Below are 25,613 nucleotides of genomic sequence, written 5' to 3' on the forward strand. Positions count from 1 at the left end.
TGAGTAAAAGTAGAGGTACTCAGATCTTGTACTTGAGTAAAAGTAGAAGTACTCAGATCTTGTACTTGAGTAAAAGTAGAAGTACTCAGGTCTTGTACTTGAGTAAAAGTAGAAGTACTCAGGTCTTGTACTTGAGTAAAAGTAGAAGTACTCAGATCTTGTACTTGAGTAAAAGTAGAAGTACTCAGATCTTGTACTTGAGTAAAAGTAGAAGTACTCAGATCTTGTACTTGAGTAAAAGTAGAAGTACTCAGATCTTGTACTTGAGTAAAAGTAGAGGTACTCAGATCTTGTACTTGAGTAAAAGTAGAAGTACTCAGATCTTGTACTTGAGTAAAAGTAGAAGTACTCAGATCTTGTACTTGAGTAAAAGTAGAAGTACTAAGGTCTTGTACTTGAGTAAAAGTAGAAGTACTCAGGTCTTGTACTTGAGTAAAAGTAGAAGTAATCAGATCTTGTACTTGAGTAAAAGTAGAAGTACTCAGATCTTGTACTTGAGTAAAAGTAGAAGTACTCAGATCTTGTACTTGAGTAAAAGTAGAGGTACTCAGATCTTGTACTTGAGTAAAAGTAGAAGTACTCAGATCTTGTACTTGAGTAAAAGTAGAAGTACTCAGGTCTTGTACTTGAGTAAAAGTATAAGTACTCAGGTCTTGTACTTGAGTAAAAGTAGAAGTAATCAGATCTTGTACTTGAGTAAAAGTAGAAGTACTCAGATCTTGTACTTGAGTAAAAGTAGAAGTACTCAGATCTTGTACTTGAGTAAAAGTAGAGGTACTCAGATCTTGTACTTGAGTAAAAGTAGAAGTACTCAGATCTTGTACTTGAGTAAAAGTAGAAGTACTCAGATCTTGTACTTGAGTAAAAGTAGAAGTACTCAGGTCTTGTACTTGAGTAAAAGTAGAAGTACTCAGGTCTTGTACTTGAGTAAAAGTAGAAGTACTCAGATCTTGTACTTGAGTAAAAGTAGAAGTACTCAGATCTTGTACTTGAGTAAAAGTAGAAGTACTCAGATCTTATACTTGAGTAAAAGTAGAAGTACTCAGATCTTGTACTTGAGTAAAAGTAGAAGTACTCAGATCTTGTACTTGAGTAAAAGTAGAAGTACTCAGATCTTGTACTTGAGTAAAAGTAGAAGTACTCAGATCTTGTACTTCAGTAAAAGTAGAAGTACTCAGGTCTTGTTCTTGAGTAAAAGTAGAAGTACTCAGATCTTGTTCTTGAGTAAAAGTAGAAGTACTCAGATCTTGTACTTGAGTAAAAGTAGAAGTACTCAGATCTTGTACTTGAGTAAAAGTAGAAGTACTCAGATCTTGTACTTGAGTAAAAGTACTCAGATCTTGTACTTGAGTCAAAGTAGAAGTACTCAGGTCTTGTACTTGAGTAAAAGTAGAAGTACTCAGGTCTTGTACTTGAGTAAAAGTAGAAGTACTCAGATCTTGTACTTGAGTAAAAGTAGAAGTACTCAGATCTTGTTCTTGAGTAAAAGTAGAAGTACCAGAGTGTAGGAATACTCTGTTACAGTAAAAGTCCTGCATTCAAAATGTTCCTCAAGTAAAAGTAGAAAAGTATTCTCATCAAAATATAGTGAAAGACAGTAAAAGTAGTCATTGTGCAGATTGGTCCATTTCAGAATAATATATATGATATGTTTTATAATGATTGATCATGAAAGTGTTCTCAAAGCTGGTAAAGGTGCAGCTAGTTTGAATGACTTTGTATACTGCAGGGTAGCTGGTGGATTTACTCCAGGTGGAACTAAAGTCTGATTTAACACTTGATTAGATTTCACATCATTCATCCACATCTGAGAAGTAACTAAAGGTATTAAATACATGGAGTGGAGGAAAACATTTATATTTAATTTCTGCATTTCACTGAAATAATGTCATCTCTTTGGCCGCATGTTGTCTTTTAAAACAAGATAAATATTTCAATTGTACGACCTACAGTATTCTGATAATGAACACGAAACAGAGATTTGTGAGTGAAATTTATTTATGCAAAAATAATTTGTATACATTGAAGTTTTGGAAAGTTCACAGACTGTTACAGATCTCCCTAAACACTGGAGTGTATTTCTCAAAGCCAGGTAACAGTTGGGATGATTTGGTTTGAATACATCTTGAATCAAATTGCAGTTGAAGTACCATGAAGATCGTCTTTCCAAAAACACATTATGCTTAATGAACTCAATCATGTTATTATTAAGTACCGCTCTTCATACAGGAACATTACATCATTACTATACAAGTCATTAAGACATACAAACAATTTCTCATAATTGATATTTATAAGGACTTTGAATCAGAGTGTACTTCAATGTTTTCAATATTAACCATAAAACACAAAATAAAATGTCTCCTGTATTTACATTTCCTTGTTGTCTTTACTTGTGTGAGTGTAGTATGTATATCCGAACACAGGGATACAAACGGATCGGGTTAAAAGCTGGGTACCAAGTTAAAACCATGAATATGATGAAGAGGAGGTGATGAAGAAGCGTCCTCCTACATGTGTGTGTCCTCCTACATGTGTGTCCTCCTACATGTGTGTGTCCTCCTCCTCCCCAGGGTCAGCCTTCAGTTTGGCCAGAGCAGCGTGGATCCTGAACTGAGTACGAGACTCCATCGAGTAATCTTTGTAGTTTTGTCTGAAAGAAAAGAAAACCCACATTTATTAACACACACACACACACACACACACACACACACACACACACACACACACACACACACACACACACACACACACACACACACACACACACACACACACACACACACACACACACACACACACACACACACACACACACACACACACACACACACACACACACACACACACACACACACACACACACACACACACACACACACACACCTCACTGGTAAATAAAAAAACGGTGCTTACAAGTGTCTAAATGAGACGACTAAACTTCCTCACGCCCAACATTAGCCTCCTTTAGCCTAGCGGTGGTGACGTGAAGTCATGTGACCGTGCTGTAGTTCCTTTATAGCCCAACATTAGCCTCCTTTAGCTTAGTGGTGGTGACGTGAAGTCATGTGACCGTGCTGTAGTTCCTTTATAGCCCAACATTAGCCTCCTTTAGCCTAGCGGTGGTGACGTGAAGTCATGTGACCGTGCTGTAGTTCCTTTATAGCCCAACATTAGCCGCCTTTAGCTTAGCGGTGGTGACGTGAAGTCATGTGACCTTGCTGTAGTTCCTTTATAGCCCAACATTAGCCGCCTTTAGCTTAGCGGTGGTGACGTGAAGTCATGTGACCGTGCTGTAGTTCCTTTATAGCCCAACATTAGCCTCCTTTAGCTTAGCGGTGGTGACGTGAAGTCATGTGACCGTGCTGTAGTTCCTTTGGAGCCCAACATTAACTTTTTACTTCAGAAATCATGAAGTGGTGTTAACATGTGGAGATCATCCTGCTGAACTAAACGTGTAGGTATGTAAGGGAACCAAGGAGATGCTGCCTTCAGGGTCCACTACAGAAATACTTCATCCCTGCACTGCTGTATTCCAACACAGTCTCACGGCATTTCGTGTTATAGTCACAAAATTAATCTATTGATTCGTGTTCACCAACACGATTTCATCATTTTTTTCGAGTCACACAGAACGATTTTAAAAGCAATGTAAATAATAACAAATTAGACGGAAAAAGAGATAAAAAAATACAGATGTCAGTATTCTGAGGCTCTGAGCCATTTATTTTCCTCGCGGACGGCAAAAAAAAACAAAACAATTTAAAATAAAAGGGTTAGGGTGAGATATTGAGTAAGAAAATGTTTTTATGAACCACACAGCTTCTGGTCTTCCACGACCCGACCGGACAAAAAGACGTGTTGCAGGCACGAAACATACTCCCAATAGAAATACATTGCTTTTAAAATCGTGATGGTGAACACGAATCAATAGATTAAATTAATTTTGTGACCATAACACGAAATGCCGTGAGACTGGGTTGTGTGTTCAGACTTACTTGGCTTTGTGCAGGAGTTTGATAGCTTCGTCTCTTCTTCCCTGGGCGATGTAGAGCAGGCTGAGCTCCACCAGAGAGTTGGGCACCAGGTAGTGATCGAACTTGATCTTCTTTTCACTGAAAAAGTAAAATAAACCGTTACAGTTACACTTTACACACAACATGTCCCGTTTCCCTGCAGGTAGGTTAATGAAAGAATTGATTACTCTTTTCTTTCCTTACAAGACCTGGTTCAAAGCCTCCTCACTCATTACAGTCAGTGTCATTCTGAACGGCTGGGTAAATATTGACTGTAGGACTTGGTGGGTGAGTTGCTAAGCAAACATTACCCTGTCAATACATCCAGGTAGGAGCTGCTCATGGGGATTTTCTTAAAGACAAGGATAAGAGCTTCAGGTAACATTTGACTAAAGATAAGACAACACTGTTCAAGCCGCGGGGCGGGGATTGAAAGGGAGAACCGGTTCTAGTTGTGAACAGGCAGAAAAGTTTCAGTTTCATCAGGTTTTCATTTCCTGTTGTTGATGCCAGCAGGTTTTTCTGGCAGTTTTGAATTACAGAAACTCGTGTGCCACAATGTCAAACTCTGAGTTTTTGCAATTTGTCCGAATAACAGGCCGGCATCAACAAAAGGAACCGCTGGAAACATGCAGCATGAAGGAGTCCTGGGGAAGAGGAACAACCAGAAACAATATTTTAAGATGGTTAATTGTAATCAGGCGGAAAATCTACACTGTTTTCAGGCTCAAGGGTCAAGGGATAAGTCCTAAACGTCTGTCTAAACACAAGCTGAAGAGATTTTAACGTTTTGTTCTACCACATAAAATACGTCGCTGGTGGATTTATTAACATCGGTTGCTAACAAGTGCCTAACGAGACGACTAAACGTCATCACGCCCAGCATTAGCCGCCTTTAGCTTAGCGGTGTTGACGTGAAGTCATGTGACCGTGTTGTAGTTCCTGGATAGATTTTTTTTTTTTTTGTATAATATTGGACCGACAGTCGCACATATAGGCTATACTGTCCGAATAGAGAATCCACCTAACCTGAAGAATGCTTAGTGTACTTGTATCCATGTTGAGAGTGAATGACACACAGCACAGGCACAATCTGGCAGCGGGGTGCACTGACGCTGACAGTGGATCAATAAGTAGCTGGACAGCGCGTGGTGCTGAAATAGTGGTGTGTGGTTTGAAAAAAATAACAGCAGCTCACTAAATCATTCAAACGTAATGTTTACTTAGGATATCAAAACATTGACAACAAAATCGGAGAAGCCTCTTGATCATGGAGGAAGGGGGGTGGCGGTGCATTTGCTGCCACCCCAGCTGGCAGCTTTGTTTTGAAAGAACAGTTTTGGCTCATCGGACATTTATGAGAGAAAGTCCCTAATTAGACCCTCCAGAAAAACGCGATTCTGCCATCGCAGAATTTACCGCATAATCAGCAAAATGGCGCAGATTTTTAAAAGGCCGCATAATCCCCGCATTTTTCCACACAAAGTTGAGAAAAAAAAAAGTGAACTCGTCTTGACGTGACGTCATCAGCTCGCGCATCACAGAATGTAAACAACACTGTATAGAGTGAACGTGTGGAGCTCACACGATAGAGAAAACACCAAGATGAAAAAATCTAATCCATCTCATTTACCGACGAACATTTCTACTAAAGACCGGGCAAAAAGTGGGGGGAAACTATTCTGCACCCCGTGCAACTGTGTGTTGGAGCATAAGAGAACATCGACGGTGGCGACCCGCTTTGATTCATTCAAACATTCGAAAATGCTTTCTGCTGCTGCGGACAAGAAAGCCAAACAACTCCCGTTCACCGAGGCTTCAACCTCCAAAACCCTTTCGAGGGCTACAAGAAACGAAGTGAGTAGCCTACAAGATTGAAGCTGGTCAGATAACGAACGAGTAAATGAAAACAGAATGAGGCGGAGAAGAGTGCGTGTGTGTGTGTGTGTGGGGGGGGGGTGGTGTGTGTGTGAGATTAAAATAGCCCAATTGCTTTTACAATAAATAAACATTGAATGTGTTTAATTGAATAGTAAAGGGGTTTAACGTTAGTGGCAGGTTGTGTGTGAGAGAGAATAAATAAGACAGCCCAATATTTAAAAAAATTGTTATTCTTTTTCCCCGCATATTTAGCATATTTCGCAATTTCACCGCATAAAACCCCCGCATGTTTAATCGCATAATCAAGGATTTTTGCCCGCGTTTTTCTGGAGGGTCTACCTAATGTCCGAGTGCAAGGGAATGCAGCACGAGACGCGAGCCTCGTAACCCCTGTAATGTCCCGCCATCTAGTGGCTCGGAAAAAAATGGTCCCATCACCAAACTTACTGGCCGACCAATGCTGTATAGCCTAACATTAGCTCTTTACTTCAGAAATCCTAAAGTGGTGTTAATGTGTGGAGGTCATCCTGCTGAACTCAACGTGTAAGTATCATCAACGTTTGTTTGACACAGAGATGATTTTCTGACATTATCCAAAACCACATAGAGAAATCCCATGTTTTTTTTGTGGAGGGCACCATGGAGTTTTCAACGCCCATTGGACCTCACCTTGCAAACACTTTGTTGAAGCACTCCTCAGCCGCTTGCAGGAGACCCTGGTTCTTCAAACACAGACCCTTCAGCAGGTAGATCACACAGCAGTCATCCACCACATACTCTTTTTCTGTGGAGGAGAGAGCAGACGTCTTCACATAGAAGTAATCTAAATGTCCATTTCCATTGAGCGATAAGGATTTCTTCTGTCACATCGTTTTAGGATGAGCTTCATTACCGGGAGACTCCAGGAGACATCGCTCTGCCTCAACCAGAGTCTGCATCATGCCTTCAGTCAGCTCCGGCCGTTTGCTGATCATACTGAACCCGTTCCACATGTACATCATCTCCTATAATAATAATACATTTCTTTTTAATAGCGCTCAAGGACACTTTACACAAAATCAGAAACAGAAACAGCAAAAACACAACAACAGGTGTGTGTGTGTGTGTGTGTGTGTGTGTGTGTGTGTGTGTGTGTGTGTGTGTGTGTGTGTGTGTGTGTGTGTGTGTGTGTGTGTGTTACCAGCACTGGCACTGGCAGCCGGATTGGGCAGCGAGCCTTGTAGCGTCGGGCTTTACGGATCGCAAACTTCTCAGTCGGGGGAGACTTTCCGGCTATCTTCTGCTTTAAGGTGGGCACTTGTCTAAAAGGAACGGCACAATGACAAAAGGCAAATTGGGTAAAAAGGCATACGAAGAAGAAGAAGAAGAAGAAGAAGAAGAAGGAAAAACCTCCGGGTCTGAAAAGTGAAGCAAATGGTGAAGTGCCTCAAATCCGCATTATTTTGTGGGTCAGCAGGGGGCGACCCCACTTAGAAGTCTAAGAGGAAATGACCCATACTTCTCACTGTATGCATTACCTCAGTAAACATTTCCATAATGAGTTTATGCTTTCAAACGCCAGTTACAAGTCTTTCCTTTAAAACAGAATGATGGCCATTTTGTTATTTATGGTCCCATTTTAATTAAATAGACGAAAAAGAAGGGTATACATTAGGGCGGGGCTACCTTGTGATTGACAAGTTGTATATTTTTGTATGGTAGTCTATGAGCAAAAATATCCCTAATGTTCACAGGACTTCAGTATCCTCTTATGCTAAAGCCATTCTTAGGAGCTGCCACGACATATTCTTTTTGATTATTTCTGGCCACAAGGGGGCAGTGTTGGACACAATGACATATTATCACGTTACACCAAACATGTTAGCTTATCTTTGCATATCTATAAACACACATGAAAAGAAAAGCTAAGATTCGTTTGGAGTTGTGCTTTTATCCAACTCATGAATTTAAATTTAATGTTAACTATTTTAGCTCAGTTTTTGGGCCCCACCAACTCCCAAGGGAAAATAGGAATGCTCCATTATGTTTACCAGCTAGCTAGTCATTAACTTTGTCTGTGGCGACAAAAAAGTTTAACGAAAACGGTGAGAGACCAATTCAATTCTGAGTCATAAAGATCCAGCACGGGTCATAACCCTACAGCTTCTCACAAAGCACACATAGAGGTATGTAAACAACGCCACTCAGAGCTTGACTATGCATACATTGTAAAATGCATCTATAACATACTATAGGCCTTGGGACAATATCTGTTTGTTTCTGAAATCATCTTTCAAGTTTCAAGGCTTTATTGTGATGTGCACAGCAGCTACAGTGTAGATATGGCAATGAAAAACTGAAGTCCCAGGCTCCTCCAACAGAGCAACACGAATATACACTGAAGAAAAATATAAACGCAACACTTTTGTTTTTGCTCCCATTTTTCATGAGATGAACTCAAAGATCTAAAACATTTTCTATAAACACAAAATAACCATTTCTCTCAAATATTGTTCACAAATCTGAAAAAATCTGTGATAGTGAGCACTTCTCCTTTGCCGAGATAATCCATCCCACCTCACAGGTGTGGCATATCAAGATGCTGATTAGACAGCATGATTATTTCACAGGTGTGCCTTAGGCTGGCCACAATAAAAGGCCACTCTGAAACGTGCAGTTTTGCTTTATTGGGGGGGTCTGGGGGGGTCCGAAAACCAGTCAGTATCTGGTGTGAGGGGTAGGGGTAGGGTAATGTTGTGAATCGAGTGGCCCATGGTGGTGGTGGGGTTATGGTATGGGCAGGCGTATGTTATGGACGAAGAACACAGGCCACTCTATTCACAACATTACCCTAACCCTAACCCTCACACCAGATACTGACTGGTTTTCGGACCCCCCCAGACCCCCCCAATAAAGCAAAACTGCACGTTTCAGAGTGGCCTTTTATTGTGGCCAGCCTAAGGCACACCTGTGCAATAATCATGCTGTCTAATCAGCATCTTGATATGCCACGCCTGTGAGGTGGGATGGATTATCTCGGCAAAGGAGAAGTGCTCACTATCAGATTTTTTCAGATTTGTGAACAATATTTGAGAGAAATGGTTATTTTGTATATGTAGAAAATGTTTTAGATCTTTGAGTTCATCTCCTGAAAAATGGGAGAAAAAACAAAAGCATTTATATTTTTGTTCAGTGTAGATATGGCAATGAAAAACTGAAGTCCCAGGCTCCTCCAACAGAGCAACATGAATATATATAGGACATAGAACAAATACAGCTGATAAAACAGTGCAAGAGAATGTTTGAAGTAAATACAAATAGAATAGAAATAGTGCAAGAAGAGTCTATACACAAGTAAATGGAATGATATGTTAGATAAATAATTAGCAAAATGCAAACAGACGAATGTTTATGGATGTTCTTTAAAACGTTCAGTCTTATTGCCTGTGGAATAAAACTGTCCCAGAGTCTGGTGGTTTTAGTCCTGATGCCTGCCATGGAACGATTGATGTGTTATTGTGCATGTTTTACCTAAAGAGGTCGACCTCGTTGTCCCCGAACGGTCTGGACTCGTCTATAGGCAGCATGCTGAGGTAAGCAGCTTTCATGTAAACGTACATGGCCTGTGGAGAGAAACACTGGTTTCATTGTTCTTCCTCAGGATTATTGGAGAGGTTTGAATCGATAGGACATCTCACTAAACTCCCTCAGATCTTCCCTTGTCTCCCGTTCTGTACCTTGGACCAGCGGCTCTCCTTGCTCAGCAGGTCTGCGTAGAAGTACGCCATCTTCCAATCTCGCTTGTAGGAGTAGCACCACATCAGCTCCCAGTAGCACATGTGGTGGAACTGCTTCCACGCCTGCTGGGCCTTGCAGCCGTCTTCAAAGAGCGCAATAGCCTGGTACCACAGGAAGAAGATACAGCGCATTAAAAGCATACTTGTCAACCCTCCCGATTTTCGCGGGAGACTCCCGATTTCATTGCCCTCTCCCGGTTTCCTCCCGGGGTCATATTTCTCCCGCATTTCTCCCGCATTTCTGACCAAATCAGATTTACTCAGGACTGTTTCCACTCGGACTTTAATACAGCTACACCATTGTTTGGTTTCCATGGTAACACGTCTCTTTAGTAGCGCGCGCAACTCAAAGTCTGAGCGGGTGAGGCAGATAGTCACAAACTACTCTACTCTCTGCTCACTCCTTTCCTGCCCACACATATGCTCCATCAAGGACGGTGCTACAGGCCGCAAGGCAGTGCACTTACAACTACAATAAGCATGTTAATGTTAATCTAACAGCTCCGGCGAAACACTAGCACCCCCCCCCCCCCTATTTTGCATTTTGAAATGCTCCCGATTTCTGAGGTCTCAAGGTTGGCAAGTATGATTAAAAGAGATGAATAACAGGGAAGGTGAGTTGGAGGAGCTGGACCTCTGTAGCTCAGGGGCTTTGAGTTAGTCATACATACTGTATTTCTGTTAGCATACATTTAGTGCCTGATTTATAAATGACATTTGTGCAGTTATATAATGCAGTTTGTGTCCCGTGTAAAACAAAAAAAGGGTCAACGTTGATTTAATTTTAAGTAAATTAAGGATAGTTAAGCATTTCAACGTTATGTCACTGTTTACAATACGTCTTCACGTTACGTATTCATGTCACAGTTAACGTCACATTATAGTTACATTATAGTTTCACACAGTTCACGTCACGTCTTCACGTTACGTATTCATGTCACAGTTAACATCACATTATAGTTACATTATAGTTACACACAGTTCACGTCACGTCTTCACGTTACGTATTCATGTCACAGTTAACGTCACATTATAGTTTCACACAGTTCACGTCACGTCTTCACGTTACGTATTCATGTCACAGTTAACGTCACATTATAGTTACATTATAGTTTCACACAGTTCACCTTACGTCTTCACGTTAAGTCATATCACACTTCACGTTACGTATTCACATTACATCTTCATATTACGACTTCACGAAGGTCATCATTTCACAGTTCACGATACAGCTTCACGTCTCGCGTTAAATCAATAGATCACGTGTCAAGTTACAACTTCCTATTAAGTCCTCATATCACCAATAACAATACGTTTTCTGGTTTTGTCTTCAAGTCAAACCATCATGTCACGCTTCATTTTACATTACGTTACATCTTCATGTTTGGTTTTCTGATGCTTATCAAACCGCGACACACATTTTACCACGTGTTTAAAACTGAGACCGTTACACTTGGTATAAGGACGTGTTGATGTTCTACTATCATCAGGACGCTTGCTGTATTTAGGAAATCACAATGTGGTTTTACGCGTTAGATGACTGACTGGATCATTAATACTTTGTGAGACATAGTTATTATTACATGTACAGGATATATAATATTGTTTTTCCTTCTTCTAAGCCGTATCACTGAAACATGTTATGAACCAACCTCATCAATGTTCCCCTTGATCTCTTCAGTCCTGCCTGCAAAGAAGAGGAATATCGCTCCCTGGAAAGAAGAATTGATTGATTGATACATTTTATTTCGAACAAGTAAAATAAATAATTACAAAACAAAACAAATGTTGCAGTGCATAGTCATGTCAGAGAAATCAAAGCAAAAAAATTACATTTACAACAACAGCATTAGCAACATAAACAGTCCTACATCTAGTGTTTGAAAAGGAGTGAGAAGAAGTATAATTTATTTAATCTCAGCCCCTTGTCCCTAAATGATTTATTTATAATCTATAATCAGCAGTAATTATCATTATTATTATTATTAATCTGCTTTACCTGTTGGTTGACATATACACATATATTATGTACATACATACATACATACTACACACACACACACACACACACACACACACACACACACACACACACACACACACACACACACACACACACACACACACACACACACACACACACACACACACACACACACACACACACACACACACACACACACACACACACACACACACACACACACACACACACACACACACACACACACACACACACACACACACACAGACAGACAGACACACTCTCTCTCTCTCTCTCTCTCTCTCTCTCACACACACGCACGCACACACACACACACACACACACACACACACACACACACACACACACACACACACACACACACACAGACACAGACAGACACAAACACAAACACACACACAGACACACAGACAGACACACTCTCTCTCTCTCTCTCTCTCTCTCTCTCACACACACACACACACACACACACACACACCCCCCCCCATCCCTGTACCTCGAAAAAATAAAGAAAGAATGAAAGTATTACAGGTTAATCTACTGCAGTGGTTCCCAAACTGTTTCTGTCAGGCCCCCCCTTTGGAGAAAAAAAAAAGGCGGGCCCCCCCAACACAAGTCAGGCTCAGTGGCGGCGCCAGAGATTTATTTTGGGGGTGCTGTGGGGTAGCTTCACGTTTCATAGAGGGTGCTCAAACATTTAGGGTTTCCCATTAATGTCCCGGGCGATACAGAGGAATGTTCTACTGCAACAATCCCCACGCGCACATACACACTGTGCCAGTTACAATGAAGGCTCGAGGCATATAGGTGCAAGCAGGGGTAACGTGCTATTTGTATAGGTGGTGTGTGGACCTCACATAGGGGGGTCTGGGGGCATGCTCCCCCGGGAAGATTTATTTTTAAATATTGAAGTTAAAAGCATCAATCTGGTGCACTTTGAGAGCAACATGAAGAGATCTATGGATACATCTCTCAACACCCATTTGAAACAGAACTGGAAACAGATTTACTTTTTCTTTATGGATATTTTACAAATCACCCTTTTAAACTTTATTCTTGTTTTACTGTCATATAGTATTTCATACCTGTTTTTCATTTATTCTCTTATTTTTTTATAACTATAATGATCATATAAATTTGTGCCTCGGAAATAATTGTTTACATTCATGGTGACCAAAACGTTTGACACCCACTGAGATAACACTGAGAGAGTCCTTTAGCTCACCGAGTTCCTCAGACTCTCCTCCACTTTGTTGTTGAAAAAACTCTTTATATCCGTTAGCGTAGCTCGCTAGCACCAGAAGCTAACAACAACAATCTCTGGTACTGGTGCGCTCTCTCTCTCTCTCTCGCTCGCTCGCGCACAAAATGTCTCGTTCCACACAAACAGAGCCGAGCTTTAATGAAACACAGAGACCCAGACGCAATAGTACTGTATCATATTATTTTCAAATCAATAATTTTTCTAAATATGATTTTTTTATTTTAATAACCATTTTTCCTCCTGGTGTCTCGTGCCCCCTCTGTCATGCCTCTGCGCCCCCCAGGGGTGGCGCGCCCCACACTTTGGGAACCACTGATCTACTGTATGTTATATTATCTTCTATCTAAAGGGCAGGTCTGATGTATATCAATAACTCTTGGCAGGGTTTAACCTTTAACGTTCAGGTCTGGTTTGGTACACACTGTGTCAGAGTTTGCTTTCTGGGATAGGCAGCATGTCGGTTAAAGGTGGAGTGGGAACATGGATCGAGAATTTCCAAGAATAAGAGTCAGGAGGTGGAGAGGCGGGAGTGATAGCGTGAAGGTGTGTGAGTGTTTAATGACGGAAAAGAGGGTCCTGGGTGCAGAAGGAACGGCGTTAGTGGAAGGTGGAGTGAGTTTCAGATGAAAGTAATCAGGGTGGGGATGACGTTAGAAAGAAAAGGATAGTGAGACTGATGATAGTGTAAAAATTGAACAATGAATACATTTATAATGCAGTGGTGCAGGGACAACCTTTTTTTTATTTTTTTACGGGAGTTAGCAATGCAATGGTTCCCTCGTAAGAAAGCCAATGGGATTTTTCAATTGGATTTTGGAACATTGATTGCTTTCACTTAAAGCTTAAGCTCTTAAAAAAGTAAAAAGGCTATGAAGGAACTTTTATTGCCGAAATCTACACTGTAGCTGTTGTGCGTATGACAAATAAAGCCTTTGCATTAATGTCTGCACTGTAGCATCAAAACAAGAGTAAACGCCTCTTTTTATGAAAAAAATAGTGACTTTTTGGAGGGTTTTTTTTAAACAGATTTTTTACTCACCCGTGGATAACGGAGCCGGAAAGGTTTCAGCAGTTTTTCAGCTTCAGTCACATCTCCCTCCCCCGTACCTGAGAGGATGGAGCAGATATAATCACACATAATCACATTATAAGAATCTCTGATGGATAAAAAGGTATATAGAGTAGTGCAGGAATGAGTCCTTTTAATTAGTCGGCATTTTAGCGCTTCCTGTTTCCTCGTCTGGAAGTTTTCTGAATGTGTTTTTGGTTGTTCGCCTGAAATAAGGCCAGTGGTTAACACAAGCTGAAGAGATTTTTATTTTTTGTTCTAGGACATAAAATACATCAGTGAATACCCCACTGGTGAATAAAAAAATAAAAAAATGAGTGTCTAAATGAGACGACTAAACATCATCCCGCCAACATTAGCCACCTTTAGCTTAGCGGTGGTGACGTGAAGTCATGTGACCGTGCTGTAGTTCCTTTATAGCCCAACATTAGCCTCCTTTAGCTTAGCGGTGGTGACGTGAAGTCATGTGAGACTGCTGTAGTTCCTTTATAGCCCAACATTAGCCGCCTTTAGCTTAGCGGTGGTGACGTGAAGTCATGTGACCGTGCTGTAGTTCCTTTATAACCCAACATTAGCCACCTTTAGCTTAGCGGTGGTGAAGTGAAGTCACGTGACCGTGCTGTAGTTCCTTTATAGCCCAACATTAGCCTCCTTTAGCTTAGCGGTGGTGACGTGAAGTCTTGTGACCGTGCTGTAGTTCCTTTATAGCCTAACATTAGCCACCTTTAGCTTAGCGGTGGTGACGTGAAGTCTTGTGACCGTGCTGTAGTTCCTTTATAGCCCAACATTAGCCTCCTTTAGCTTAGCGGTGGTGACGTGAAGTCTTGTGACCGTGATGTAGTTCCTTTATAGCCCAACATTAGCCACCTTTAGCTTAGCGGTGGTGACGTGAAGTCATGTGACCGTGCTGTAGTTCCTTTATAGCCCAACATTAGCCTCCTTTAGCTTAGCGGTGGTGACGTGAAGTCTTGTGACCGTGCTGTAGTTCCTTTATAGCCCAACATTAGCCACCTTTAGCTTAGCGGTGGTGACGTGAAGTCATGTGACCGTGCTGTAGTTCCTTTATAGCCCAACATTAGCCTCCTTTAGCTTAGCGGTGGTGACGTGAAGTCTTGTGACCGTGCTGTAGTTCCTTTATAGCCCAACATTAGCCACCTTTAGCTTAGCGGTGGTGACGTGAAGTCATGTGACCGTGCTGTAGTTCCTTTATAGCCCAACATTAGCCTCCTTTAGCTTAGCGGTGGTGACGTGAAGTCTTGTGACCGTGCTGTAGTCCCTTTATAGCCCAACAGTAGCCGCCTTTAGCTTAGCGGTGGTGACTTGAAGTCATGTGACCCTGCTGTAGTTCCTTTATAGCCTAATGTTAGCTTTCAATTTCAAAAATCATAAAGTGGTGTTAATATGTGGAGAATTTTTCTGAAGAAAACGGGTAAGTATCATAAACACAGAGATTATTTTCTGCAATATTCCAAAATCACGGAGGGAACTAGGGAGATGCTGCCTTCAGGGTCCACTACAGAAATACGTCATCCCTACAACACTGTATTTAAAAAGGGTCAGCTTTACCTAGTATGACTGTGAGGAAGGTGTAGTAGCAGAGCACTAGCAGAGCGCACAGCATGGAGCGCAGATTCATCCCCGTCGCACCGTCATGCAGAAGAGATAGACCGTACTCCTAAAAACAGAAAACACACATTTAAATAACATTTATTTTGTTCGTGAATAAGTGTAACCTAATAGAAGTCACTATATTTCCCACCTTGTCGCCAGAGAAGCCTGCAAACTCCAACACTTTGAGTATCCGAGGAGGAAATAGAGACAGAGTCTGTGAATAAAGGAGACCTGATGAACTGAAAGGTACAAAGACACAGTTTTACACAATTAAAAAAGCGCTGGAAGATATTTCTGTGACGTACCAGATTAAACGCCCCTATTCCAAACGATATCCCCCCCTCTAAGTGAACGTGGCTCGGTCCTTTGTTACAGCTGTGAGATTTAGTGAAGGTATGCAGTTCTCTGGATGGAAAAAAAGGCAAAAATCTAAATGATTTGAAACTCAGTTCAGCTTAACAACATAATTAATATAAAAGCGTAATGACGTGGATAGAAAATGTACTGCTTGACTTTATAAATTAGACTTCCTATAATTAAATGTAATATTGTTTTAGAATAAAAAATAATTAAACATAATATTTAAATCTGAAATGTTTCCTAACACAACAGGGAAAAGCAATGGGTAAAAGAATAAGAAAAAATACGAAATAATTACCTTCTTCAAATGTAATAAATAAGTACAGAAACAATAAAGTAATAAATATATAACATTTAAACTTATTTATTTAAAAAATCTGTTAAAAAATTAAAAAATTGAACAAATAATTACCTTATAATTACCTATAATAACCTTATAATCATTTTTTAAAATATATATTTGTAAAAACATGCATATTTTGCTTATTTTTTAATTAAATATCTTATATTTTTTAACAGATGTATTTTTTTTATGTCACTCTATGGGTGTTTCTCAACGTCGAGGACGCTTCCTTGGTGGGACAAGTCTTCAGAGTCAGACACATCAGAGGCGAGGCAAGAATCCTTCCTGGCATTCGGAGAACGAAGAGTGGAACAGGCTAGCAAGTGTGCAGTATCCGTCATATGAGAGGCCCCGCCTTACATTTTCCACCAAAGATTTTGGAAATTGGTCCGTGCGCAAAGCATTGTGGGGATTTTAAGACCGCGGACTCTACACATGTGCAGCCTCGAAATTTCCCGCAACGAAGGACGCCGGGCTCTGTAGAATTCCAATCATCCTGGACATCGGAACAGTCCTTCGACGGGACTCGATGACCTAGCATCCTTGAAATAGTGGCTCTGGAGCAGCAATTCCTCGACATTGAGAAACACCATATGACTCCATACCTTCCCGGCTGCCGGATAACTTTGACATTATCACGGCTATTTTCAAAACTAAAGAAAGCAAAAATAATCAAGTGCCCCTTTACTAGCAATACAAGAAGTACTCTGCAACAAGTGTGGATATCAAACAGTTAGATAACTTAATCACACACTCAATATACACCCTCTTGTTCTCTGATTACTTACTTATAAATTAAGTAACTGTTCCGCACTTTCATCCCTCCTTTGATAAAACTCACCATGTTCTCATCCTGGAAAAGAAACACCCAAACACGAATATTAGCAGAACTTTCATGCCATAATTCTCTAGACACTGTGGTGTGCTGTAAGGTAGGATATAAACAGTTAAAAATAAATCAGATTAGCACCTGTAGGAAGGTGAGGGCAGCTCTTTGGAGTTGACACTCTGCATAACAAGCTTCTGCATGAAGCTGCACTGCAGAAACACACCCATACAAACACACACACACACATGCACACACACATTAAGTAACAGTGATCTTAGTTGAACGTACAGTGATCTTAGTTTAACGTACAGTGATCATAGTCAACAAGCAATACAGTATCAAATCCAGCCACAGACAGTACCAAACGATCGATCTATCAGACTGAATCTAGCATTTACTTTGCCTTTTAACTGGCTGGTGCCTTTGGCTCAAAGGAGGGAGATGCTGCTGTGTCTCGTTTGTGTGCTTCTGTACACACGTGGTATTTTGGGTGCATAAGTGCATCCAAGGTACGGCTAAATGCACTCTGAATACTGGACGGTGCTCTCATAGCGGTCTAAAAGTTGGACACTTCTTACACTCAACGACCGCCATCTTGGCTACGTCACTGAAGCTACACATTAGCCGAGATAGTCCCTGTCACTACCCGATCTGCATCCCTGCCCGATCTGCATTGCACATGTGCTAGATGGTCCGCATATTGGACAACTCCGTACGGCAACCCAAATGGGACACTTGACGTCTAGACGGCTGACCAATATGCATTGCGCATGCGCGAGTTTTAAACTTAAACGGATGCACGATTTGCATTGCATCAGACAGAATTAAGAATTTTGTATTTTACAACAATTTGAGAGAATACATGTTAAAGGTGATTACTGATCTAATAACAGAGATTTGTTCTCGAATCAACTTTTTTATGGAAAATCTTTTATGTAATTTTATTTTAAATAAAATGAAAGACATTCACAGTTAATGTAATTAGATATACATTATTAATGCCATACATTTTTGCATGCATTCAGAGTAAATATTTATTCAGTATGATAGCTGTCTAACAGAAGTTAACCATGTACTCAACCCCAAATAAAAGAACCCAATAAAAAGAGTTGTTAACTAATAGTGAAGTCACGTTCTAATAACAATAACTAATCTCTCTCGGTTTTTTGTGTGCTTCGCCAAACGCCACTGTGTCAAGTGTCCTAGTTGGGTTGCCGTACGGAGTTGTCCAATATGGCGGACCATCTCGCACATGCGTAGTGCAGATCGGGCAGGTGTGCAGATCGGGTAGTGACAGCCCCGGTAAACTCAGAACAATATAAATACAAGTTAACGTGTATTTTTCACTCATTTAAAAAAATACTACGGTGTTGAAAAAGAAGCCAGAGTTAATTTTATTTGGTTCATTGAGCAGTTTGTAATAATTTCCTACAACTGATAAAAATGTTGCTAGCTAGCTAGGTAGCTAACCAACAGCGACGATCATCACTTCTGGTGAGGACACACTTGTTAGGAAAAACATTATACCTGATTAACCTTTGTGGTTGCTAGTGCTAGCATATAGCTATTAAGTTAAGAGGAGGATGTTGAAGGTCAATAAATGATTATTAGTTTATAAAAAAAAATCAGTTCAAGAAAGTCGAGTTGCACCCAACATTCATGCCTGTTCAAAATGTCATAATTAGTGCATGAATTATTGATTTATGGCCACAAAAGTGTTTTGTGAGGTCACAGTGACCCTAAACCATCAAGTACAGAGCAATTCATTTGGTCTAAGATGACTTTTGTGAGGGGATGTTTGTACTCTGAACCTAAAAACATTTTTTTTTAAAAGAACGGGGACGCATTGAAGCCTTTTTACCTTCAGTGAGTGATTCCCCTAATGACTTGTTGGATAAAACTGCAGACTTCCGTCGAAACCTGAAACAGAATCAACACATCAATTCTGTTTAGTTCTGCCAACCACATATTTGCTATCAGCAATCATGCACTAATAACACGAGTCCCTTCTCGCTACAGGAGAAGGGAACATTGGATTCACTCATGCAAACACAGTCAAATAGGTGCTGTGGTCCGGATCAGGCCATGTAAATGCACTCATGCAAATGTGCCTGCTACGGCTCACAGTCTGGGGAAGAAGCAGCACTGAGCAAAGTGTTTTAAACCTAGAGTGGTGCAGGAATGAGTCCTAAAACCCAGAAATGAGTTACCATTTTAGTATTTTCGATACGTTGCCTGTAAGTCAATGTTTTCTTGATTGTGTGTTTGGTTGTTATCCTGAAATAAGGTCTGTGTTAACACGAGAGATTTTAACGTTTTGTTCTACTACTTAAAATACGTCAGTTAACTTGTTAGCATCCTCCATTTTTATTTTTTTTAAATGGAGGTTGCTTACAAGTGTCTAAATGAGATGACTACACGTCATCACCCCAAACATTAGCCACCTTTAGCTTAGCGGTGGTGACGTGAAGTCATGTGACCGTGCTGTAGTTCCTTTATAGCACAACATTAGCCGCCTTTAGCTTAGCGTGGTGACGTGAAGTCATGTGACCGTGCTGTAGTTCCTTTATAGCACAACATTAGCCACCTTTAGCTTAGCGTGGTGACGTGAAGTCATGTGACCGTGCTGTAGTTCCTTCATAGACTAACGTTAGCCACCTTTAGCTTAGCGGTGGTGACGTGAAGTCATGTGACCGTGCTGTAATTCCTTTATAGCCCAACATTATCTTTTCACTTCAGAAATCATAAAGTGGTGTTAACATGTGGAGATTATCCTGCTGAACTAAACGTGTAAGTGTCATAAATGTTTGTTTACAACAGAGTAATTGTTGTTGGTGGACTTCAGGGTCAGCCTACAGAAATACGTCATCCCTGGACCGCTCTATAATCTACATTCACAACACATCCTGACCTCTGGCAGACCTCCTGGGCACTCTTCATGGTATTTCCTGCGTTGCTGATGTCTTCTGGCTGGAAAGTCATCATGGCTTGCATTTCCAGCACTGTGGCGTAGATAAGAGCGTGGTACATACTCTCATTCACTCTGCATAGGAAACATGGGGAGGATCAACGTCATGCACATTACATGTAAGCAAACAGGGCAGGGGGGAAGAAGCACTTAGACCATCACTTAAGTTAATTTAGCAGAGTTGTAAAAATACTCTGTTACAAGTAAAAGTCTTGCATTCTAATCTTACTAGTGGAGTAAAAGTATAAATTGAAATTAAAGTACCTCTTCAGTGCATTTATTGAGTAGATTTACTTCGTTATACCACTGTAGCAGAGCATAGTTACTGTATGGCCCACATATTTTCCTGCTGGGTAAAGATAAGAGTAAATACAGCACTCTCTTTATCCTTCCTATCTGCTCTGCAGTCCCAGTGTTTCTTGCTCAGTGTTTATTCTGCAGGGCTGTTGAATCAGTCATACGTGGGGCGTCAGCTTCAGCAAACACCTCACATCCTGGAGAAGTGAAGCCAGCCTCGAGTCATGGCCGACAGGAAACCAACAGCGACTGAACGCACTTTACAGGAACTATTTAACATAGACTGAATTCTGCTGACATCATGTTTAAAGACACGCCACCCTGAAATGTGCTTAAATAGAGAATACAGTGAACCAGGAACCAATGTGGTGAAGTGTGATAAAGCACATTTAATCAAGTACTTGTAGAATATGAAAATACTTTACTTGTGTATTTACATGTTATGCTTCTACTCCAATACATTTACCAGACAGCTTTCCACAGACACTGATTATTAGCCAATACAAAATATAAATCCATTAAAAAAAAAATCAACATTTGCCTCCTTTGTTTCATTCAGGAACATAATGACGTCACTATGAAACACTCAAGCTTCTATTGGCTAGCACTCCAACACATTGTACATGATAGGCTAAGGGGCGGGACATCTCTAAGCAGGTTGACCAATAACAACAGAGCCGGCCCGCTAACCAATCAGAGCAGACTGGGCTCTGGTTTCAGACAGAGGGTGAAAAGACGTGCTGCAGTATGAGAACAATAAAGAGCTTTTTGAACATTAAAGCATGGAGACATGTCCCAGTAGAGACACTACATACTGATATACACCTGAACATCAGCAGGAGAGGACTCTTTAAAGTAGAGACACTACATACTGATATACACCTGAACATCAGCAGGAGAGGACTCTTTAAAGTAGAGATACTACTGATATACACCTGATCATCAGAAGGAGAGGACTCTTTAAAGTAGAGACACTACATACTGATATACACCTGAACATCAGCAGGAGAGGACTCTTTAAAGTAGAGACACTACATACTGATATACACCTGAACATCAGCAGGAGAGGACTCTTTAAAGTAGAGACACTAAATACTGATATACACCTGAACATCAGCAGGAGAGGACTCTTTAAAGTAGAGACACTACATACTGATATACACCTGAACATCAGCAGGAGAGGACTCTTTAAAGTAGAGACACTACATACTGATATACACCTGAACATCAGCAGGAGAGGACTCTTTAAAGTAGAGACACTACATACTGATATACACCTGAACATCAGCAGGAGAGGACTCTTTAAAGTAGAGATACTACATACTGATATACACCTGAACATCAGCAGGAGAGGACTCTTTAAAGTAGAGACACTACACACTGATATACATCTGAACATCAGCAGGAGAGGACTCTTTAAAGTAGAGACACTACATACTGATATACACCTGAACATCAGCAGCAGAGAACTCTTTAAAGTAGAGACACTACATACTGATATACACCTGAACATCAGCAGGAGAGGACTCTTTAAAGTAGAGACACTACATGCTGATATACACCTGAACATCAGCAGGAGAGGACTCTTTAAAGTAGAGACACTACATACTGATATACACCTGAACATCAGCAGGAGAGGACTCTTTAAAGTAGAGACACTACATACTGATATACACCTGATCATCAGCAGGAGAGGACTCTTTAAAGTAGAGACACTACGTATACTGATATACACCTGATCATCAGCGGGAGAGGACTCTTTAAAGTAGAGACACTACATACTGATATACACCTGAACATCAGCAGGAGAGGACTCTTTAAAGTAGAGACACTACATACTGATATACACCTGATCATCAGCAGGAGAGGACTCTTTAAAGTAGAGACACTACGTATACTGATATACACCTGAACATCAGCAGGAGAGGACTCTTTAAAGTAGAGACACTACATACTGATATACACCTGATCATCAGCGGGAGAGGACTCTTTAAAGTAGAGACACTACGTATACTGATATACACCTGATCATCAGCGGGAGAGGACTCTTTAAAGTAGAGACACTACATACTGATATACACCTGAACATCAGCAGGAGAGGACTCTTTAAAGTAGAGACACTACATACTGATATACACCTGAACATCAGCAGGAGAGGACTCTTTAAAGTAGAGACACTACATACTGATATACACCTGAACATCAGCAGGAAAGGACTCTTTAAAGTAGAGACACTACATACTGATATACACCTGAACATCAGCAGGAGAGGACTCTTTAAAGTAGAGACACTACATACTGATATACACCTGAACATCAGCAGGAGAGGACTCTTTAAAGTAGACACTACATACTGATATACAGCTGAACATCAGCAGGAGAGGACTCTTTAAAGTAGAGACACTACATACTGATATACACCTGAACATCAGCAGGAGAGGACTCTTTAAAGTAGAGACACTACATACTGATATACACCTGAACATCAGCAGGAGAGGACTCTTTAAAGTAGAGACACTACATACTGATATACACCTGAACATCAGCAGGAGAGGACTCTTTAAAGTAGAGACACTACATACTGATATACACCTGAACATCAGCAGGAGAGGACTCTTTAATTATATGAATTAAGGTGTGACTTCAGTGTGATTTCTGAACATTAAAGCATGGAGACATGTCCCAGTAGAGGCATATGTACTGCATTATAAAATAATAAAGTAATATCTAAGTGTAAGTGCGTCTTCCACCACCGCCTCACACTCAGACAGGAAGTGGATCTAGACATGACTCGGGGATTATTGTGTTACCTCGGCCGCAGCTTATCCAGGCTCTCGCTGAAGTGGTTGTTCAGGAAGAGATCCAGAGCCTCCATGCATTCATCCAGACTCTCTTTCAGAGTCATCTGAGAGGAGCTGCAACACACACAGCAAATACACTGAGTGTGTGTAGTAAGGGGGATGTGTGTGTGTGTGTGTGTGTGTGTGTGTGTGTGTGTGTGTGTGTGTGTGTGTGTGTGTGTGTGTGTGTGTGTGTGTGTGTGTGTGTGTGTGTGTGGGGGGGGGGGGGGACTGATAAACACACAGGATCCATATGGCGTGCAGAAAGAGGTTCACAGCAACCAACTAAACACAGGAGTGTTGCAGGAATGATTCCTAACACCCTGTATTTGAATGTTTTAATATGTTTCTGCTGCACTATTTCTTAATGCTCTTAATGTCTTTCATTTTTGTAAAGCACTTGAATTGCTTTGTGTTGAAAGGTGCTATATAAATAAACTTGCCTTGCCTTAAAGAATAAAAAACGCTGGTTCGCAACAGAGATTATTTCCTGCTATAATCCAAAATCACATGGAGAAATCTCGTTGGTATTTTGTGGAGGGAACCAGGGAGATGCTGCCTTCAGGGTCCACTACAGAAATACTTCATCCCATAGGAACATCTTTTGAAAAATGACCGGGAGAGAAGTGGAAATATCCCCGTTTTACCACCACTGTGCAAAACTATTAAACACATTTGAGTGGCATCAGTGAGATACATGGTAAGGGGGAGAGGGACTATTTATATAACGCTTAATTCAGTCTTTACGAATCCTCAAAGCATCCCACATTCACACAGAACATACAGGTGTATATGTACAAACTAACATTGCTTTCACATATGTCATATTACACTTATAGGACAAGGTGCATGCAAAAGACACATTTAATAAATCCGAAACAGACAAGACATTCAAATACATATTAAGAAGTAAATACATACAATGACTTTTTAATGTCTATTAATACGAAACAATTCAGCTGCAGTTCTTATTTTTGTATTAATTTAAGGGCTTTTACAACATACAGAATATCTTTATGAACTTAGATTGCTGTATAAATTAACCAAAAAATAAGAATATTAATAAGCAATAAGTGGTCTTTGTGAGTTTCTAAGAAGAGACCATAAATAATGTTATTTAAGTAAAAGTTGTAGGTAAACGTAGTCATGTACATCCAGCCATTAAGCCTCTGACTACACACATTGGGAAAATGGTTGTTTCAGCACCATCACACAAATGTTAAACAAGTAGTAGCCTAGTTTCTATTCCACGTTTTCATTCCAAGTATTGGATGATAAGACTCCGTTTAAAATGTAAAATACAGTTAATTTGCTTTGGGAGTTTGAGGGAGTTTAACATTTTTTTTATTTATAGTGTGTTTTTCGAAAAGCTTTGCAATATTGAAGACACAAAATGGCATTGGGCACCAAACATATGTTTTGTGTGATAATGATGAACTACAGGGGAACGAAATTAGCGTTTCCTGGGGCAGCGGAGTGATATTAGTATTTTTGCACTATTTCCTTGACAGGTTGTTTTTAACCAGTCAAAGTTGATCCAGAGAGCGGACATATAAAGTTTCACTACTCACTTTTCTGCAGCATTTGCCTCTTTCCCATTGGACATGTTCTCTCTGTCAGGAGCTCACTGCAGGAGAACCAGGACTCTGGAGAACCAGAACTACGGAGAACCAGAGCTACGGAGAACCAAACCGAGGCTTTCTTATATTTTAAAGCCCACCGACCTGAACAAGCTGTAGAGAAGTTAACTTTCCTGTGTTTTTAATCCACGGAATGAGCTCCGAGGTGAAGGCACGCACCTGGCTCCTCCCCTCTGTGACGTCACTGATCCGCAGCGGTGGGAGAAGTACTCAGATCCTGTACTTTAGTAAAAGTATAAGTACTCAGATCTTTTACTGGAGGAAAAGTAGAAGTACTCAGATCTTGTACTTGAGTGAAATTATAAGTACTCAGATCTTGTACTTAATTAAAAGTAGAAATACTCCGATCTTGTACTTGAGTAAAAGTAGAAGTAGGCCTACTCAGATCTTGTAGCCTACTTGAGTAAAAGTAGAACTCAGATCTTGTACTTGAGTAAAAGTAGAAGTACTCAGATATTTTACTTGAGTAAAATTAGAAGTAATCCGATCTTGTACTTAATTAAAAGTAGAAGTACTCGGATCTTGAACTTGAGTAAAAGTAGAAGTACCAGAGTGTAGGAATATTCTGTTTCAGTAAAAGTCCCGCATTCAAAATGTTACTCAAGAAAAAGAAGATATACAATAAAAACATGAACAAAAGTACTACATTAGAGTTAAAAGACCTGAATTCAAAATGTTACTTGAGTAAAAGTACACTAGTATTATTATGAAGTA

The 25,613-nt window shown here is 40.5% G+C and overlaps 2 protein-coding genes across 2 annotated transcripts in view; one reads left to right on the plus strand and one right to left on the minus strand.

Annotated features, from left to right (window-relative positions):
- Positions 1–1,980: 1,980 nt before the first annotated feature.
- On the minus strand, positions 1,981–25,067 carry LOC307016331 (tetratricopeptide repeat protein 39A). Its single transcript, XM_079645378.1, has 19 exons — positions 24,831–25,067; positions 23,230–23,334; positions 20,066–20,197; positions 19,016–19,074; positions 17,296–17,363; positions 17,114–17,178; positions 15,928–16,027; positions 15,771–15,836; positions 15,578–15,686; positions 13,982–14,049; positions 11,326–11,385; positions 9,614–9,775; positions 9,408–9,499; positions 7,078–7,198; positions 6,790–6,901; positions 6,567–6,681; positions 3,999–4,115; positions 2,539–2,653; positions 1,981–2,504 (listed from the first exon to the last, which is right to left on the minus strand). Exons 1-18 carry the CDS (start codon positions 24,863–24,865, stop codon positions 2,545–2,547), a joined length of 1,695 nt encoding a protein of 564 aa, XP_079501504.1. The 5' UTR covers positions 24,866–25,067; the 3' UTR covers positions 1,981–2,504; positions 2,539–2,544.
- Positions 5,395–25,613, plus strand: part of LOC307016330 (phosphoinositide 3-kinase regulatory subunit 6-like) — a 492,324-nt gene continuing 472,105 nt past the window's right edge. The window contains exon 1 of the mRNA XM_079645376.1: positions 5,395–5,873. The gene's annotated coding sequence lies outside the window, so the exon portion shown is untranslated. The remainder of the gene's footprint in view (positions 5,874–25,613) is intronic.

The sequence above is a fragment of the Notothenia rossii genome, assembly GCF_949606895.1.
Source record: "Notothenia rossii genome assembly, chromosome: 8".
NCBI classification, from domain to species: domain Eukaryota; kingdom Metazoa; phylum Chordata; class Actinopteri; order Perciformes; family Nototheniidae; genus Notothenia; species Notothenia rossii.